Genomic DNA, 19,749 nt, shown 5'->3' on the forward strand with positions numbered 1-19,749 from the left:
AGAGAGTAGTACTGGATGAAGAACCTGTGACGATATCAAGATCACTTGACCGCTACATCAGGGGGGCGGAGCTTAGAAGTGGTAAGATGGATGAAGGACCTGTGATGATGATCACGTGACATGAGGGGGTCATGAGGAACATGTGACCGATGCAGGAGTGGTCGTAGCTAAGCAGTGCAATATATAATAGTTTGTGGCTAAAAGACCTGTGATGATTTCACCACCATGTGACCGGGCCAGGAGGGGCGTAGCTTATCAGTGGAGAGACGTATTGGATAAAGGACCTGTAACGATCACGTAATGTGAGGGCTTGGTGAGGGTTGGGGCCCTGTGCTGTGTGGAGAAGTGATGGATTCAGTGTTTTCTTCTTTGATAGGCTGTCAGCAATTGTGTGAGAGCTGGAGCCAGGGTAATGCTAGGAGTTGTAGTCCTCTCCTTTTATATTCCTCCCCGTAAGGTCCTGTAATATCCAATAACAACAGTCTGGAAATGCTGGGTATTGTAGTCCTATCCTCTTATACCCCTCCCTGTAATATCCTCTAAAATCCTATAATAACAGTCTGGACATGCTGGGAGATGTAGTGCTATCCACTTATACCTCCTCCCTGTAATGTCCTCTGATATCCCATAATAGCAGCATGGAGATGTTGGTAGTTGTAGTGCTCTCTTCCTATGTACAATTCTATGAAGGCCTTTATTTATTCTGGTCCTGCAGCAGAATTTCTAGATTTGGATTTGGCCAAGAAGTTGGGGGTTATCCCTGCACCTGTGGAGAAACCCATTGACATTTGTTCATTGGATGGTACTCGTGTGTCTGGAGGATCGGTAAGATGCCGTACTCCTGGTCTGAAGTTTTCAGAAGGAAGTATCCACTGTGAGCCTGTTTCTCTTCTGTTAGTTCTCTCTCCCTCCTATACAATTATTTTGGGGTATCCTTGGTTGTTCCTCCTTAATCCAGTGTTTGATTGGACTTCAGGAGAATTAGTGCAGTGGGAAAATTTTGTTCAGGGAGATGTTTTACTTCCCCCGATTCTAGTCGCAATCACCAGTCTCCAGGGTCTGCCTGTTGAGTATAGAGAATTTGTGAATGTTTTGTGTGAAAAATCTGCTGATGTTCTTCCCGCTATAGAGAGTATGAGTACCTTAAAGAGGCTCTGTCTCCACATTATAAGTGCCCTATCTTCTACATAATGTGATCGGCGCTGTAATGTAGATTATACAAGTGTTTTTTTATTTAGAAAAACAAGCAAGTTATGACCTATTTTAGATTTATGCTAATGACTTTCTTAATAGACAACTGGGTGTTTTTTAGCTTTTGACCAAGTGGGCGTTGTAAAGAGAAGTGTATGACGCTGACCAATCAGCAGAAGTAGTAGGACAACAGCACACGTCTTCAAATCATCAAAGTGGTTTTATTGTCAAGACATCCACAAACGACAAGCAACGTTTCGACCCATAGTGAGTGAAGGGTCTTTGTCAAGCCTTGACAAAGACCCTTCACTCACTATGGGTCGAAACGTTGCTTGTCGTTTGTGGATGTCTTGACAATAAAACCACTTTGATGATTTGAAGACGTGTGCTGTTGTCCTACTACTTCTTTGGATATACATCGTGCTGGAGTGGGTTTGCCTGGCTTGACAGCGTGCACCGCACCATACTCGGGACTAGTGCTGCTTCAAAAATCTCCTTTTTGCTGACCAATCAGCGTCATAATCTTCTCTCCATTCATGTACTCAGCACATAGTGATCTTGCTAGATTATGATGTACTGTCACTTACTCACACATTAACGTTACTGAAGTGTCTTGAGAGTGAATAGACATCGCTTCCAGCCAGGACGTGATGTCTATTCACATTCCCACAAAACGAAAAGTTTTACCAGTACAGCATGGTTGATATAGCACAGAGAGACAATTCAAGAGCCTTTAACGCCAATGTATCAATATAAAAATTGTTACTTTTATTAGACAAACATCGTATAAGTTAAAAATGAACAAACAAGTATGACTCTAGTAAAATGACGGAGTCCGCACTCACAGACTGTTACTAACTGTAATGCATGGGCAAGCATGTAAACATAGTTGTATAGACCACCCTTCAAACATAATCAAAGACAGTGCATTGCATAAGGTTAACTGGTCAAATCAAAGGACTTACCCATGTAGGTAACAGAGGATAGAAAGAGTGTCTGCTCCGCCGTGTTTGGAGTCTATAAATTGACAGTACAGCATGGTATATTTATTAATTTGATTCATGGTTAGCATTTACATCAGTGGGTATACACTAATTTTGGGAATCATTTGTATGTTCACATTTATTAGGACACTATCATAAACCTTAACAATGGGTAACTGGAGGCGTTATGCCTTCGTTATCTATATATTTAGATGGGTATAAACCTATTTATCATATAAAATAATCAGTATATAGATACATTATTGACCCTACACAAAGTGTTCCCAGCTGATAAATTCCCCTGGATAAAACCCCCCCTTTTTGGACTATTTGTCCTATTGGATTACGTTTCTATAGGATAGATTCTCTTCCGGGTAGTAAAATGGCCGATACACAATGGAATACACACTGCGCATGCGTGAAATTAAGATAGTAACTTTTTGCCAAGATAGCCGCCGCACTATGTGCGATCTAGTACGCATGCGCGGGAATAGCTGCTTGCAATCTCGCTGGATTTTGCGATGCATCGCAAGCAGCGATTGCAGTTCTATTACACGTGTGTTATACGTTGTATACCCACATGGACAGCTGAGACCAAGAGGAATGAGCCCTTCCGGTTTCTGCAATTGAGATTTTTGAATCATTTTGATTATACACAACCGGGTGAGTTATTATGTCATTAAAGGAAGGGTGTCGCGAAAAAAATACTTTTTTTATATCAATTTGCTTTTAGTGTTTTATTTTTAAAAAAAATTAATTTATTTGTGTGTTTGTGTTTTACTTTTTTTTTCTAACTTTTTCTTCCCGATGGGGGCTGCCATTTTTTTTTTCATCTCTGTATGTGTCGATTAACGACACATACAGAGATGGAATACGGCACATACATCCCCATAGAGAATGCGAACGGGAGACGTTCGCATTCACTATGGTGTACGCCGTATGTGTGGGAACGGCGCATGCTCCCACAGTCCAAATGGAAGGTCTTCGGCCGAGCGACATCCGGCGCCATTTTCTTGTGGACCGGAAGCCGCGGCCGGACAGTAAGATGACTACTTCCGGTCGCGGCTTCCGGACATATGTTCAGAAGCGAGCAGACGGAGTGGACGGACCGGAGGGAGCGGCGGCGGCAGGAAAGTTATATTTGTGTATGTTCGTGTTTTTGTGTGTGATTACCACTGTATGTAAGCCTACAATGCTGTGTATTCGCTCAAAAAATGGCGACACACAGTGTAGGAGGTTTGAACATTCAATCCCCTCCTTTCTCCTGGCACTAGCCAGGATAAAGGAGGGGGGATTGTTTGAGGACGCTAGAGCGAGTGTGTCTTCTCAAATTTTGCAGCATAAAGCAATGTGGTTGCTTTACCACATGCCAATGCTGCAATTTTGGGAATTGCTCCCTCTAGTGACCAGCACAGGGAAATGTTATAAATTAGAATCTAATTTATAATATTTCCTGACTCGTGAAAAAATAAAAAAAATTAGAACAATGTTTAATCATTTATACACTAACTGTTTAACTAAAAAAATATATATATATTTTCTAGCGACACATTCCTTTTAACACTCTATTGAATCTAGGACCGTCCTTTTTCCGTACCAGTCCCTTAAACACCATTAAGTATATTTACATGTGCACTGGCATTCATGTCTGTATTTTAACACTGCACGTTGTCTTTGTGCAATCCATTTTATATTGTATTTGGTCTTAATCACTGCTTGATTTCAATTGGGCTTTGCAAGCCTTTATATACCTATGACTTGATGTGTGTTTTTATGCTTGAAAAAAGTCTTGTTGGACTGAAAATTCGCACGGGTGAATAAACAGCTGATGCTTTTTTGGAAGTGCTGCCTCTGTCCATTTCTTGTCTGCTATTCACAATCCCGACACTTCGGTAATGTTTATGTGGGACTTAACCCCTTCGCGCCATTTCACGTACAGTTACGTGATGGGAGATGGCCTTTTCGCGCATCTCCACGTAACTGTACGTGATGGAGATGAAGCTGGCTCAGTAGTTGTGCCAGCGACATCACCGCCGGGTGACAGCTGTATGTTACAGCTGGCACCCTGAGGTATAGGCCAGGACTGAAGCTAGCCTCCGATCCGACCGATTAACCCCTCACATGCTGCGTTCAATAGAGATCGCAGCATGTGAGGAGTTTATAGCCATCGGCACCCCAGCAACGTGATCGCTGGGTTGCCGGTGGCTGCAAAGGCGATCGGAGGGCTAATGCTTACCTCCCGATCAGCCTGTAACGGAATCCTCCTATGCCCCGTCGTCGGCGGGGCCCAGGAGGCTTCCGGTACCATCGGCAAGATGGCGCCGGCTCAGCTTCCGGCTCAGAAGCTGAGCCGGCTTCATCAGCAGTGGGTGTCCGCTGTATGTTACAGCGGACACCCCGATCTATCGGCAGGAACTGGAGCTAGCTCCGATTCCTGCCATTAACCCCTTCAATGCAGCGATTCAATGCAATCGCTGCATCAAAGTGGTTTGTATGCAATCGGCAGCCTTGCCATGCGATGGCAAGGCTGGCGACTGCTACTATGGCAACAGGATGCCTAACAATGGCTTCCTATCTGCCATTACGTTAGCCGATTAGGCCCCGCCCGGAGGCGGAGCCTGATCGGCTTGCTGTCAGTGAACAACTGACAGTTCTAATACATTGCACTACATAGGTAGTGCAATGTATTAGAACATCAAACAAACAGTTGGACCTTCAAGTCCCCTAGTGGGACTAAAGAAAAGGTGTAAAAAAAAGTGTAAAAAAAGTAAAAATAAAAGTTGTAAAACATACAATAAAAGTTTCAAGTAATAAAATAAAACACAATCGCCCTTTTTCCCTTATCAAGTCATTTATTATTGAAAAAAATAATAAAGCCATACATATTTGGTATCGCTGCGACCGTAACGACCTGAACTATAAAAATATTATGTTATTTATTCCGCACAGTGAACGGCGTAAAAAAAAAACTAAAAAATACTGACATAATTGCTATTTTTTGGTCACTTTGTCTTCCAAAAATTTTAATAAAAAGTGATCAAAAAGTCGCATGTACCTAAGAATGGTACCTATAAAAACTATAACTCGTCTCGCTAAAAATAAGCCCTCATACAGCTCCGTCGACGAAAAATTAAAACCGTTATGGCTCTCACAACTTGGCAACAGAAAAAATCCATTCTCTTTACAAAAGTTATTTTATTGTGCAAAAAGTTGTAAAACATAAAAAGTGCTATAAATTAGGTATCACCGGAATCGGACGGACCCGCAGAATAAAGGTAACATGTAATTTATAATGTGTGGTGAACGCTGTATAAAAAAAAACTAAAAAAATCACCTGGCCTCCCAAAAAAAAAAGGATAACAGGTGATCAAAATGTCGCATGTACCCCAAAATGGTACCAATAAAAACTACAGCCCGTCCCGCAACAAACCAGCCGTCATACCACTACGTCTATGAAAAAATAAAATTAGTCAAGGCACCAATAAATCAGGAAAGAAAAATATGTAGTTGTGCCGGCTCGAGGGGAACATTTCTTCTGTTTCAAGTGGCGAATTATCAAGGCCCCTAAAATTAGGGATCCAGGAAGGGGAGGGCTCAAACATATCTGCTGGAAGCGACGGTGCCCGTATTATACCAGGACAACACTTTCCCAGCAAAATTCCCCAAACTTCAAAGGTGCGGAGTGTGGACCAAAAGGGAATAAGTAAAGACCATTTATTAGTGCGACACCGGCTGGTGCAGAAAGGATTGTGTCACAGCATAACACACATCTATGGATTATTTTATTGTTTTTTTTTTACCCCACTATACCACCTGACTATGCCCCTTATATACTCCGCCCGCCTTACATGTACCCCGACATTATAAACGGAAACACCAGTAAGACTCAATACAAGACTACTACAAGCAAAATCCACACTCCAAAAGCCAAATGGCGCTACCTCCCTTCTGAGCCCTACAGTGTGCCCAAGCAGCAGTTTACTTCCACATATATGGCATCGCCATACCCGGGAGAACCCTTTTAACAATTTTTGGGGTGTGTATCTCCAGTGGCACAAGCTGGGCGCCACATATTGGCATATCTATTGAAAAAACATTTTCACTCTGCAACATCGAGTGCACACCAATTTCTGCCAATCACCTGTGGGGTTAATATGCTCACTACACCCCTAAGTGAATACCTTGAGGGGTGTAGTTTCCAAAATGGGGTCACTTCTGGGGGGGATCCACTGTTTTAGTCCCACAGGGACTTTGCAAATGCGACATAGCGCCCAGAAACCAATCCAGCAAAATCTGTACTCCAAAAGCCAAATGGCGCTCCTTCCCTTCTGTGCCCTACTCTGTGCCCAAACAGCAGTTTATGACCACATATGTGGTATTGCCGTACACAGGAGAAGTTGCTTTACAAGTGTTGGGGTGCTTTTTTTCATTTATTTGTTGAGAATATGAAACATTTTCAGCTAAAACTACGTCTTATTGAAGAAAAAGGATTTTTTTTATTTTCACTGCCCAATTCTAATAAAATCTATGAAACACCTGTGGGGTCAAAATGCTCACTACACCCCTAGATGAATTCCTCAAGGGGTGTAGTTTCGTGAATCGTGTCACTTTTGGGGAGTTTCCTCTGTACTGGTACCTTAGGAGCTTTGCAAAAGTGACATGGTGTCAAGAAACCAATCCAGCAAAATCTGTGCTCCAAAAGCCAAATGGCACTCCTTCTCTTCTGATCCTTGCCGTATGCCCAAACAGCCGTTTATGACCACAAATTGGGTATTGCCGTACTCCAGAGAAGTTGCTTTACAAATGTTGGGGTTCTTTTATTCCTTTATTTGTTGAGAAAATGAAAAATTTTGAGCTAAAGCTACGTCTTATTGGAAAAAAATGTTTTTTTTTTATCTTCACTGCCCAATTCTAATAAAATCTATGAAACCCCTGTGGGTTCAAAATGCTCACTACACCCCTAGATGGATTCTTCAAGGGGTGTAGTTTCCTAAATGGAGTCACTTTTTTGGTGTTTTCACTGTTTTGGTCCCTTAGGGGCTTTGCAAATGCGACGTGGTCTCCGCAAACCATTCCTGCTAAATTTGATCTCCAAAAGACAAATGGCGCTCTTTCCCTTCTAAGCTCTGCCGTGTGTCCAAACAGCCGTTTATGACCACATGTGGGGTACTGTTTTACTCGGGAGAAATTGCTTTACAAAAGTAGTGGTGCATTTTCTCCTTTTAGTCCTTGTGGAAATTAGAAAAAATTAGCTAAACCTACATTTTCTTTGAAAGAATGTAGATTTTCATTTTCACGGCCTACTTCCAATAATTTCTGCAATAAACCTGCGGGGTCAAAATGCTAACTATACCCCTAGATAATTTCCTCAAGGGGTGTAGTTTTCAAAATGGGGTCACTTTTGGGGGATTTCCACTGTTTTGGCACCGCAAGAGCCTTTCAGACCCGACATGGAGCCTAAAATATTTTCTAATAAAAAGGAGGCCCCAAAATCCACTAGGTGCTCCTTTGTTTCTGAGGCCGGTGCTTTAGTCAATAAATGCACTGGGGCCACATGTGGGGTATTTCTAAAAACTGCAGAATCTGGGCAATAGTTATTGAGTTGCATTTCTCTGGTAAAACTTTCTGTATTACAAAAAATATAGATGAAAAATGAATTTCTGCAAAAAAAAAAAGAAATTTGAACATTTCACATCTACTTTGCCTTAATTCCTGTGAAACATCTAAAGGGTTAATAAACTTTCTAAATGCTGTTTTGAATACTTTGAGGGGTGAAGTTTTTAAAATGGGGTGACTTATCGAGGGTTTCTAATATATAAGGCCCTAAAATCCACTTCACAACTGAACTGGCCCCTGTAAAAATAGCCTTTTGACATTTTCTTGAAAATGTGAGAAATTGCTGCTAAAGTTCTAAGCCTTGTGATGTCATAGAAAAATAAAAGGATGTTCAAAAAACGATGCCAATCTAAAGTAGACATATGGGTGATGTTAATTAGCAACAATTTTGTGTGGTATTACTATCTGTCTTACAAGCCGATACATATAAATTTAGAAAAATGCTAATTTTTGCAATTTTTCGCTAAATTTTGGTGTTTTTCACAATTAAATACTTAATGTATCGAGCAAATTTTGCCAGTAACATAAAGTCCAATGTGTCACGAGAAAACAATCTCAGAATCGCTTGGATAGGTAAAAGCATTCCGGAGTTATTACCACATAAAGTGAAACATGTCAGATTTGAAAAAATAGGCTGTGTCCTTAAGGCCAAAACAGGCTCAGTCCTTAAGGGGTTAATGACAGCAAACGGGATCTCGCGAGATCACGCTGTAAATGACCCGTCCACCTCCAGAAAGAACTGCCGAGAAGTATCAGGGTGATGGAGAACGGAGGCTGAGGTGAAAGCGCTCTTGAGGTTAATAAATTCTGATTCTACCTCCAGAAGCCAATCCTTGGCGTTCACCCTCCTCTTGGTGAGGGATGAGATTGCAGCAGTCAGAGACGAGAAGTTCGAGATAAATTTCCGATAAGAGTTTGCGACTCCTAGAAATCATAGTATGGACCGAAGGCCCTGTGGATGTGGCTATTCTAAGAGGGATTTCACCTCCTCTGGGTCCATCTTGAGTCCACGGTCAGATACGATGTAGCCTAGGAAGGGCAGAGAGCTCTTCGAGAACACACTTCTCGAGTTTAGCATATGGGCGATTCCCCGTTAACCCCGACAGAACTTGGCGAACATGCTTCCGATGTGTTATCAAATCATGTGGCCCCACGAGTTCTATTGAAAAGTTCTGAAAGAAGCGGCATGGGATACTTATTCTTGACGGTAATTTGGTTCAGGTCCGGTAGTCGATACAAGGACGAAGAAATCCGTCCTCCTTCACGAAGAAGAATAAGACTCTGGCCGGAGAGGAAGACTTCCGGATGAATCTTCTCGAAGTTCTCCTTAACGAAGGCGGACATGGCCAGGGTCTCTGGCAGTTAGACAGGATAAACTCGTCCGCGACGTGGTGAGGCATCAGGAAGTAACTCAACCGGGCAGTCGTAGATGCCATGACCACGAAGAGTCTCTGCTTCCTTCTTACTGAAGACGTCCGCAAAACTAGCATAACGTGAAGGTAGATCGGAGTGTGACTGAGACAGTGGAGGAAAAACAGGACGAACCTGTGGCAGGCAGGGGTTAAGGCATTTGGGCCCCCATTGGAGGACTTCTCCAGAACTCTAGTCGAGAACCGGAGTGTGTAGACAAAGCCAAGGCAGGCCTAGCAGAACAGGGTTGATAGCTTTAGGTAGAACGAGGAAGGTGATCTTTTCCGAGTGAAGGACTCCGATTTGTAGTGTCAGTGGTTTAGTGACGGACACAATAAGATCGGGAATTGGTAGTCCATTCACAGAGGCAACAGCCAGGGGTCTCTCCAGAAGAAATGTGGGTAGATGTAGGAGATTCACTAGCTCCTGGTGGATAAAGTTTGAAACTGCTCTGGAATACAGATAGGCAAAGGACGGGTGTGATGTCTCTCCATAGTTGATGGTTACATGAATAGATAACTTGGGAGAGGCTTTGACGTTTGGCGTCGTCCCACCTAGGGTTGTCTCTCTAACCAACCCTAGTTGCTGGAGTTTCTGGGCTTTTCCGGACATTTGCGCACGAAATGGCCTTTAAGGCCGCAATACAGACACAGACCTGAAAAGCGTCTGCGCTGTTTCTCCTGTTAGGACAATTTGATTATGTCTACCTGCATAGTTTCTTCAGGTAGAGCAACAGGAGGCGGCAATAGGGATCTCTGGAACGAGGGAGCCAGTCTGTGGAAAGGTCTCTCCCGCCGAACCTCCTGAGCACGTTCCTGGATCCTCATGTCGACACGGGTAGCCCACAGGATAACAGCATTAAGGGAAGAAGGAAGATCGCGGGCTGCTAGCTCGTCTTTGATGAGCAGAGATGAATGGGCACGAGTAGATTTAGCCTGATCTCTTAGTGCACAGACTCCTGTGTATAGATTTTATCAGTAAATTCATAGCAGAAGTCAGAGCGGGATTAGGTGAGGAGTCTGATAAGTGGAGCAAAAAAATGTATTTTCTGTAATAATATAAATTACAAAAAGTTTCTTATCCTTGGATATACTGTACTATTGATTTATGGGAAAAATAACTTAAATGATAGTTAACCTGCAAGAAATCGCTGAAGTCAATTTCTAAATTCATTATTACTTACCTGTGGTAATAGCTCCTGGAATTTCCTCCTCTTTACTGTTACAGGGTTGATTGCCCCTCACCCGCGCATCTGCTTCATCCTCCGCTTTAATATTAGTCAGATCTTCCCCCTGATTTCACATATGTGACAATTCAGTACAATACGGCAGAGAGTGTGAAGAATCTAACAGACCAACATAAGAAACCACCAAAATCTATGATCACATCTATGTCGGCAGGACCAAAAAGCTACACCCCCTCCCCCCGGTCCTATATAGATGTAGTATAGGACTCAGCTTCATCTACCTGATGATTCTCTGGGACATTGTGATATTCTTCTGGACAGTTCTGGGAATACAGAGGACTGGGATATCTCTCTGTTGGATTTCTCGTACGGGATCCATCTGTAGGAAACACAGAGTGACTGAAATACATGACTACTGTAGATCTGTCTATATATCAGACCCTTTACTCATGACCTGCAATTTCCATGTTTATTTTTAGAGTGTAAGTTATAGTGTTTGGGTCCTCACAAAGTGTTCTTGGGTCCTAGAAGTTAATAGTTTGCAGGCCTGATGTGGCCGATGGGCAAATGAGAGCTAATAGTGTTGCAGGGGAAAGACGGCTTTTTTACTCACTTAACAAGATGTAAAAGAAAACGTGATTCATCAGACCAGGCCAACTTCTATTTCTCCATGGTCCAGTTCTGATGCATGTGCCATGATGCAGCAATTTAAAGAGTTCTGACTTTTTGATGTGCGTAAAGTGCTGTTCCTCATGTATTTACATTGTGATCCTCAGAGTCAGGGTAAGTGGAGCAACATATCGGAAGCTGTTGTACTTCTGAACTCTTACTGAAGTTGCCCGGTTTCTTAACCCCTTCCCGACATATGACATAGCTACATCATAGCCGGATAGGGGAAGTATGGAGCGTGCTCACAGGCTAAACCCGCTCCATACAAAGCTGGTTTGTTTGCCGACACTTCACAATAACGAGCAGGATCGAGCGTGATCCTGCTAGTTTAACGAGTTAAATGCAGCGGTCAATAGGGACCGTGGCATTTAAAATACAAAGAGGGGGGACGACCCCCTCTAACAGCTCATCGATCGCAATGCGATCTCGGGGGCCCGATGGTTGTTATGGCAAGCTGGGGGCCTAATAAAGGCCCCCAGGACTACGATCTTTATGCTTATGCTACCAACTACCTCTGGTAGAAAGACGATATACTGCAATACATTAGAATTTCAGTATATAGTGCAAGCGATCCAATCCAATCACTGGTTCAACCCCCTGGGGGGACTAATAAAAATGTATTATTTAAATAAAGTTTTTTTTGTTGTTTTTTTTTATCTACAAAAAAAATATATTAAATGTCAAAAAAAAAAAAACCTTTTCCCCACAAAGCATTGTGAAAAAAAAAAACAAGTCTGAACTATTAAAATAAATATTTAAACCACACGGTGTACGCCGTAAAAAAAAACAAAAAAATATTTAAAACGCCAGAATCACTGTTTTTTGGTCACCTCATCTCCCGTAAAAAATGAAATAAAGTGATCAAAACCTCGCATGTACCCAAAAATGGTACCATTAAAAACATATATATTCCCTCATACCGCTCAATCCACAGAATAATGAATTTTTTACAATTAGTTTTTTCCATGTAAAAGTAGTAGAATATAAAAAAATATATAAAATCTAAGACTAAAATTAACCTGTCATTTTATTTGCATGTTGAATTCCGTAAAAACAATGCGCAAAAAACAATGGGGAAAATGCTGTTTTTTTTTTTAATTTCCTATTCCACAAATATTTTTTCCCGCCGTTTCCTAGTACATTACATGGCACAATAAATGGTGCCATGAAAAACTACAAATCGTCCCACAGAAATCAAGTCCATAGGACTATATCGACGGAAAAATAAAAAGTTATGGCTTTTGGAATGTGGAGAGGAAAAAATTAAAAACTGAAAAACGGCTGTGGCAGAAAGGGGTTAAAATATGGACGTGGTCTAAAAGAGACGACATCATGGCTTGTAAGCCGGTCTCAGCCTGAACAGACTCACGTGACTGTGTATGTATGTCCAATGTGGAAAAAGCCAGAAGGCTATTGAGATCAGTGAAAATTATGTGTACTACAAGCTACGTGGTCTCTGGTGGGACAAATACTACATAAATTTCTTGTTCCACACATAAATTGCCCTTCCCACAAATGTGCACAGAAGTGTAAAGTAATGAACCCCACATCACAGACTTGCAGCAGGTGTTCTTAACATGGCCACCAGTGCCAGCCTGTGCCCACAGTAATGGTCAAAAAAATTAAATATATATATATATATATATATTTATATACACAGTGAAGGAAATAAGTATTTGATCCCTTGCTGATTTTGTAAGTTTGCCCACTGTCAAAGCCATGAACAGTCTAGAATTTTTAGGCTAGGTTAATTTTACCAGCGAGAAATCGATTATATTTAAAAAAAAGAACAGAGAACCACATTGTCAAAATTATATATATTTATTTGCATTGTGCACAGAGAAATAAGTATTTGATCCCTTTGGCAAACAAGACTTAATACTTGGTGGCAAAACCCTTGATGGCAAGCACAGCAGTCAGACGTTTTTTGTAGTTGATGATGAGGTTTGCACACATGTTAAATGGAATTTTGGCCCACTCCTCTTTGCAGATCATCTGTAAATCATTAAGATTTCGAGGCTGTCGCTTGGCAACTCGGATCTTCAGCTCCCTCCATAAGTTTTCGATGGGATTAAGGTCTGGAGACTGGCTAGGCCACTCCATGACCTTAATGTGCTTCTTTTTGAGCCACTCCTTTGTTGCCTTGGCTGTATGTTTCGGGTCATTGTCGTGCTGGAAGACCCAGCCACGAGCCATTTTTTATGTCCTGGTGGAGGGGAGGAGGTTGTCACTCAGGATTTGACGGTACATGGCTCCATCCATTCTCCCATTGATGCGGTGAAGTAGTCCTGGGCCCTTAGCAGAGAAACACCCCCAAAACATAATGTTTCCACCTCCATGCTTGACAGTGGGGACGGTGTTCTTTGGGTCACAGGCAGCATTTCTCTTCCTCCAAACACGGTGAGTTGAGTTAATGCCAAAGAGCTAAATTTTAGTCTCATCTGACCACAGCACCTTCTCCCAATCACTCTCAGAATCATCCAGATGTTCATTTGCAAACTTCAGACGGGCCTGTACATGTGCCTTCTTGAGCAGGGGGACCTTGCGGGAACTGCAGGATTTTAATCCATTACGGCATAATGTGTTACCAATGGTTTTCTTGGTGACTGTGGTCCCAGCTGCCTTGAGATCATTAACAAGTTCCCCCCGTGTAGTTTTCGGCTGAGCTCTCACCTTCCTCAGGATCAAGGATACCCCACGAGGTGAGATTTTGCATGGAGCCCCAGATCGATGTCGATTGACTGTCATTTTGTATGTCTTCCATTTTCTTACTGTTGCACCAACAATTGTTTCCTTCTCACCCAGCGTCTTACTTATGGTTTTGTAGCCCATTCCAGCCTTGTGCAGGTCTATGATCTTGTCCCTGACATCCTTAGAAAGCTCTTTGGTCTTGCCCATGTTGTGGAGGTTAGAGTCAGACTGATTAATTGAGTCTGTGGACAGGAGTCTTTTATACAGGTGACCATGTAAGACAGCTGTCTATAATGCAGGCACCAAGTTGATTTGGAGCGTGCAACTGGTCTGGAGGAGGCTGAACTCTTAATGGTTGGTAGGGGATCAAATACTTATTTCTCTGTGCACAATGCAAATAAATATATATAATTTTGACAATGTGATTTTCTGTTTTTTTTTTTTATATAATCTATCTCTCACTAGTAAAATTAACCTAGCCTAAAAATTCTAGACCGTTCATGTCTTTGACAGTGGGCAAACTTACAAAATCAGCAAGGGATCAAATACTTATTTCCTTCACTGTATGTAAGATGTGAGGAGTACATCAGTGTATATGTAAGATGTGAGGAGTACATCAGGGTATATGTAATATGTGAGGAGTACATCAGTGTATATGTAATATGTGAGCAGTATATCAGGGTATATGTAAGATGTGAGGAGTACATCAGGGTATATGTAAGATGTGAGGAGTACATCAGGGTATATGTAATATGTGAGCAGTATATCAGGGTATATGTAAGATGTGAGGAGTACATCAGGGTATATGTAAGATGTGAGGAGTACATCAGGGTATATGTAATATGTGAGCAGTATATCAGGGTATATGTAAGATGTGAGGAGTACATCAGGGTATATGTAAGCTGTGAGGAGTACATCAGGGTATATGTAAGATGTGAGGAGTACATCAGGGTATATGTAAGATGTGAGGAGTACATCAGGGTATATGTAAGATGTGAGGAGTACATCAGGGTATATGTAATCTGTGAGGAGTACATCAGGGTACATGTAATATGTGAGGAGTACATCAGGGTACATGTAATATGTGAGGAGTACATCAGGGTATATGTAATCTGTGAGGACTACATCAGGGTATATGTAATCTGTGAGGAGTACATCAGTGTATATGTAAGATGTGAGGAGTACATCAGGGTATATGTAATCTGTGAGGAGTACATCAGGGTATATGTAATATGTGAGGAGTACATCAGGGTATATGTAAGATGTGAGGAGTACATCAGGGTATATGTAATATGTGAGGAGTACATCAGGGTAAATGTAATATGTGAGGAGTACATCCGGGTATATGTAATATGTGAGGAGTACATCAGTGTATATGTAAGATGTGAGGAGTACATCAGGGTATATGTAAGCTGTGAGGAGTACATCAGGGTATATGTAATATGTGAGGAGTACATCAGGGTATATGTAATATGTGAGGAGTACATCAGGATATATGTAATATGTGAGGAGTACATCAGGGTATATGTAATATGTGAGGAGTACATCAGGATATATGTAATATGTGAGGAGTACATCAGGGTATATGTAATCTGTGCGGAGTACATCAGGGTATATGTAAGCTGTGCGGAGTACATCAGGGTATATGTAAGATGTGAGGAGTACATCAGGGTATATGTAAGATGTGAGGAGTACATCAGGGTAAATGTAATATGTGAGGAGTACATCCGGGTATATGTAATATGTGAGGAGTACATCAGTGTATATGTAAGATGTGAGGAGTACATCAGGGTATATGTAAGCTGTGAGGAGTACATCAGGGTATTTGTAATATGTGAGTAGTACATCAGGGTATATGTAATATGTGAGGAGTACATCAGGGTATATGTAATATGTGAGGAGTACATCAGGGTATATGTAAGCTGTGCGGAGTACATCAGGGTATATGTAATCTGTGCGGAGTACATCAGGGTATATGTAAGCTGTGCGGAGTACATCACGGTATATGTAAGATGTGAGGAGTACATCAGGGTATATATAAGCTGTGCGGAGTACATCTGGGTATATGTAATATGTGAGGAGTACATCAGGGTATATGTAATATGTGAGGAGTACATCAGGGTATATGTAATATGTGAGGAGTACATCAGGACATATGTAAGCTGTGAGGAGTACATCAGGGTATATGTAATATGTGAGGAGTACATCAGGGTATATGTAATATGTGAGGAGTACATCAGGGTATATGTAATATGTGAGTACATCAGGGTATATGTAATATGTGAGGAGTACATCAGGATATATGTAATATGTGAGGAGTACATCATAGTATATGTAAGATGTGAGGAGTATATCAGGATATATGTAATATGTGAGGAGTACATCAGGATATATGAATATGTGAGGAGAACATCAGGGTATATGTAAGATGTGAGGAGTACATCAGGGTATATGTAAGCTGTGAGGAGTACATCAGGGTATATGTAAAATGTGAGGAGTACATCAGGGTATATGTAAGCTGTGAGGAGTACATCAGGGGATATGTAATGTGTGAGGAGTACATCAGGGTATATGTAAACTGTGAGGAGTACATCAGGGTATATGTAATATGTGAGGAGTACATCAGGGTATATGTAATGTGTGAGGAGTACATCAGGGTATATGTAATATGTGAGGAGTACATCAGGGTATATGTAATCTGTGAGGAGTACATCAGAGTATATGTAAGCTGTGAGGAGTACATCAGGGTATATGTAATATGTGAGGAGTACGGCCTCATGCACACGACCGTAAAAACTCCCGTTATTACGGGTCGTAATTACGACCCGTAATAACGGGCTCATAGACTTCTATTGGCGACGGGTGCCTTCCCGTTTTCTCACGGGAAGGTGCCCGTGCCGTTGAAAAAGATAGAACATGTCCTATTTCAGGCCGTAATAACGGCACGGACAGTCCATAGAAGTCTATGGAGCTCTCGTAATGACGGGTGGCTACATGTGTGCACCCGTCATTACGGCAGCGTTGCTAAGCGATGTCAGTAAATAGTCACTGTCCAGGGAGCTGAAAGAGTTAACTGATCGGCAGTAACTCTTTCAGCACCCTGGACAGTGACTACCGATCAGTATAAACCTGTAAAAAATAAAAATAAAAGACTTTCATACTTACCGACAACTTCCTGCTTCCTCCAGTCCGGTCTCCCGCCCGTTGCCTTGGTGACGCGTCCCTCTTGACATCCGGCCCGACGTCCTGGATGACGTTTCAGGCCATGTGACAGCTGCAGCCAATCACAGGTCAATCACAGGCTGCAGCGGTCACATGGACTGCCGCGTCATTCAGGGATGTCGGGCTGGATGTGAAGAGAGGGACGCGTCACCAAGACAACGGCCGGGTAAGTATGAATTTCTTTAACTTTTATTACCGAAAAGGCTGTCCCTTCTCTCTATCCTGCACTGATAGAGAGAAGGGGCTGCCGATTAGTGCAGTGCTATTTTGGCGCCAAAAACGTGCCCGTAAATACGGGTGGAATACGGGTGACACCGGACCCATATTTACGGGCACGGGTTCGTAAATACTGGTGCAAAACGGGTGGAATACGTGTGACACCGGACCCGTATTTACGCCAGTATTTACGGGTGGGAAAAAATACGGTCGTGTGCATGAGGCCTACATCAGGGTATATGTAATATGTGAGGAGTACATCAGGGTATATGTAATATGTGAGGAGTACATCAGGGTATATGTAATCTGTGCGGAGTACATCAGGGTATATGTAATATGTGAGGAGTACATCAGGGTATATGTAATCTGTGAGGAGTACATCAGGATATATGTATTATGTGAGGAGTACATCAGGGTATATGTAATCTGTGAGGAGTACATCAGGATATATGTAATCTGTGAGGAGTACATCAGGATATATGTAAGACGTGAGAAGTACATCAGGGTATATGCAATCTGTGAGGAGTACATCAGGATATATGTAATCTGTGAGGAGTACATCAGGATATATGTAATATGTGAGGAGTACATCAGGGTATATGTAATCTGTGAGGAGTACATCAGGGTATATGTAATCTGTGAGGAGTACATCAGGATATATGTAATATGTGAGGAGTACATCAGGATATATGTAATATGTGAGGAGTACATCAGGGTATATGTAATATGTGAGGAGTACATCAGGTTATATGTAATATGTGAGGAGTACATCAGGGTATATGTAATATGTGAGGAGTACATCAGGGTATATGTAAGATGTGAGGAGTACATCAGGGTATATGTAATATGTGAGGAGTACATCAGGGTATATGTAATATGTGAGGAGTACATCAGGGTATATGTAATATGTGAGGAGTACATCAGGGTATATGTAATATGTGAGGAGTACATCAGGTTATATGTAATATGTGAGGAGTACATCAGGGTATATGTAATATGTGAGGAGTACATCAGGGTATATGTAATATGTGAGGAGTACATCAGGGTATATGTAATATGTGAGGAGTACATCAGGGTATATGTAATATGTGAGGAGTACATCAGGATATATGTAATCTGTGAGGAGTACATCAGGATATATGTAAGATGTGAGGAGTACATCAGGGTATATGTAATATGTGAGGAGTACATCAGGGTATATGTAATATGTGAGGAGTACATCAGGGTATATGTAATCTGTGAGGAGTACATCAGGATATATGTAATATGTGCGGAGTACATCAGGGTATATGTAATATGTGAGGAGTACATCAGGGTATATGTAAGCTGGGCGGAGTACATCAGGATATATGTAAGCTGTGAGGAGTACATCAGGGTATATGTAAGCTGTGAGGAGTACATCAGGGTATATGTAATATGTGGGGAGAACATCAGGGTATATGTAATATGTGAGGAGTACATCAGGGTATATGTAAGGTGTGAGGAGTACATCAGGGTATATGTAAGCTGTGAGGAGTACATCCGGGTATATGTAAGCTGTGCGGAGTACATCAGGGTATATGTAAACTGTGCGGAGTACATCAGGGTATATGTAATCTGTGAGGAGTACATTAGGATATATGTAATATGTGAGGAGTACATCAGGGTATATGTCATATGTGAGGAGTACATCAGGGTATATGTAATATGTGAGTAGTACATCAGGGTATATGTAATATGTGAGGAGTACATCAGGGTATATGTAATATGTGAGAAGTACATCAGGGTATATGTAATATGTGCGGAGTACATCAGGATATATGTAATCTGTGTGGAGTACATCAGGGTATATGTAATCTGTGCGGAGTACATCAGGGTATATGTAATATGTGAGGAGTACATCAGGGTATATGTAATATGTGAGGAGTACATCAGGGTATATGTAATCTGTGAGGAGTACATCAGGATATATGTAATATGTGCGGAGTACATCAGGGTATATGTAATCTGTGAGGAGTACATCAGGGTATATGTAATGTGTGAGGAATACATCAGGGTATATGTAAAATGTGATGAGTATATCAGGGTATATGTAAGCTGTGCGGAGTACATCATGGTATATGTAATCTGTGAGGAGTACATCAGGGTATATGTAAGCTGTGAGGAGTACATCAGGGTATATGTAACATGTGAGGAGTACATCGGGATATATGTAATCTGTGAGGAGTACATCAGGGTATATGTAATCTGTGAGGAGTACATCAGGATATATGTAATCTGTGAGGAGTACATCAGGGTATATGTAATATGTGAGGAGTACATCAGGGTATATTTAATATGTGAGGAGTACATCAGGATATATGTAAGATGTGAGGAGTACATCAGGATATATGTAATATGTGGGGAGAACATCAGGGTATATGTAATATGTGAGGAGTACATCAGGGTATATGTAATCTGTGAGGAGTACATCAGGGTATATGTAAGCTGTGAGGAGTACATCAGGGTATATGTAATATGTGAGAAGTACATCAGGGTATATGTAATATGTGAGGAGTACATCAGGATATATGTAATATGTGCGGA

At 41.6% G+C, this 19,749-nt stretch overlaps 1 protein-coding gene across 1 annotated transcript in view; it reads right to left on the minus strand.

Annotated features, from left to right (window-relative positions):
- Positions 1-1,032: 1,032 nt before the first annotated feature.
- LOC142667534 (uncharacterized) overlaps positions 1,033-19,749 on the minus strand; it is a 44,938-nt gene continuing 26,221 nt past the window's right edge. Inside the window, exons 5-8 of the mRNA XM_075847076.1 lie at positions 10,668-10,765; positions 10,384-10,492; positions 2,157-2,208; positions 1,033-1,063 (exon numbers count right to left, since the gene is read on the minus strand). Coding sequence (XP_075703191.1) covers positions 1,033-1,063; positions 2,157-2,208; positions 10,384-10,492; positions 10,668-10,765 — 290 coding nt within the window. The remainder of the gene's footprint in view (positions 1,064-2,156; positions 2,209-10,383; positions 10,493-10,667; positions 10,766-19,749) is intronic.

The sequence above is a fragment of the Rhinoderma darwinii genome (genome assembly GCF_050947455.1).
Source record: "Rhinoderma darwinii isolate aRhiDar2 chromosome 1 unlocalized genomic scaffold, aRhiDar2.hap1 SUPER_1_unloc_1, whole genome shotgun sequence".
Taxonomy (NCBI): Eukaryota; Metazoa; Chordata; class Amphibia; order Anura; family Rhinodermatidae; genus Rhinoderma; species Rhinoderma darwinii.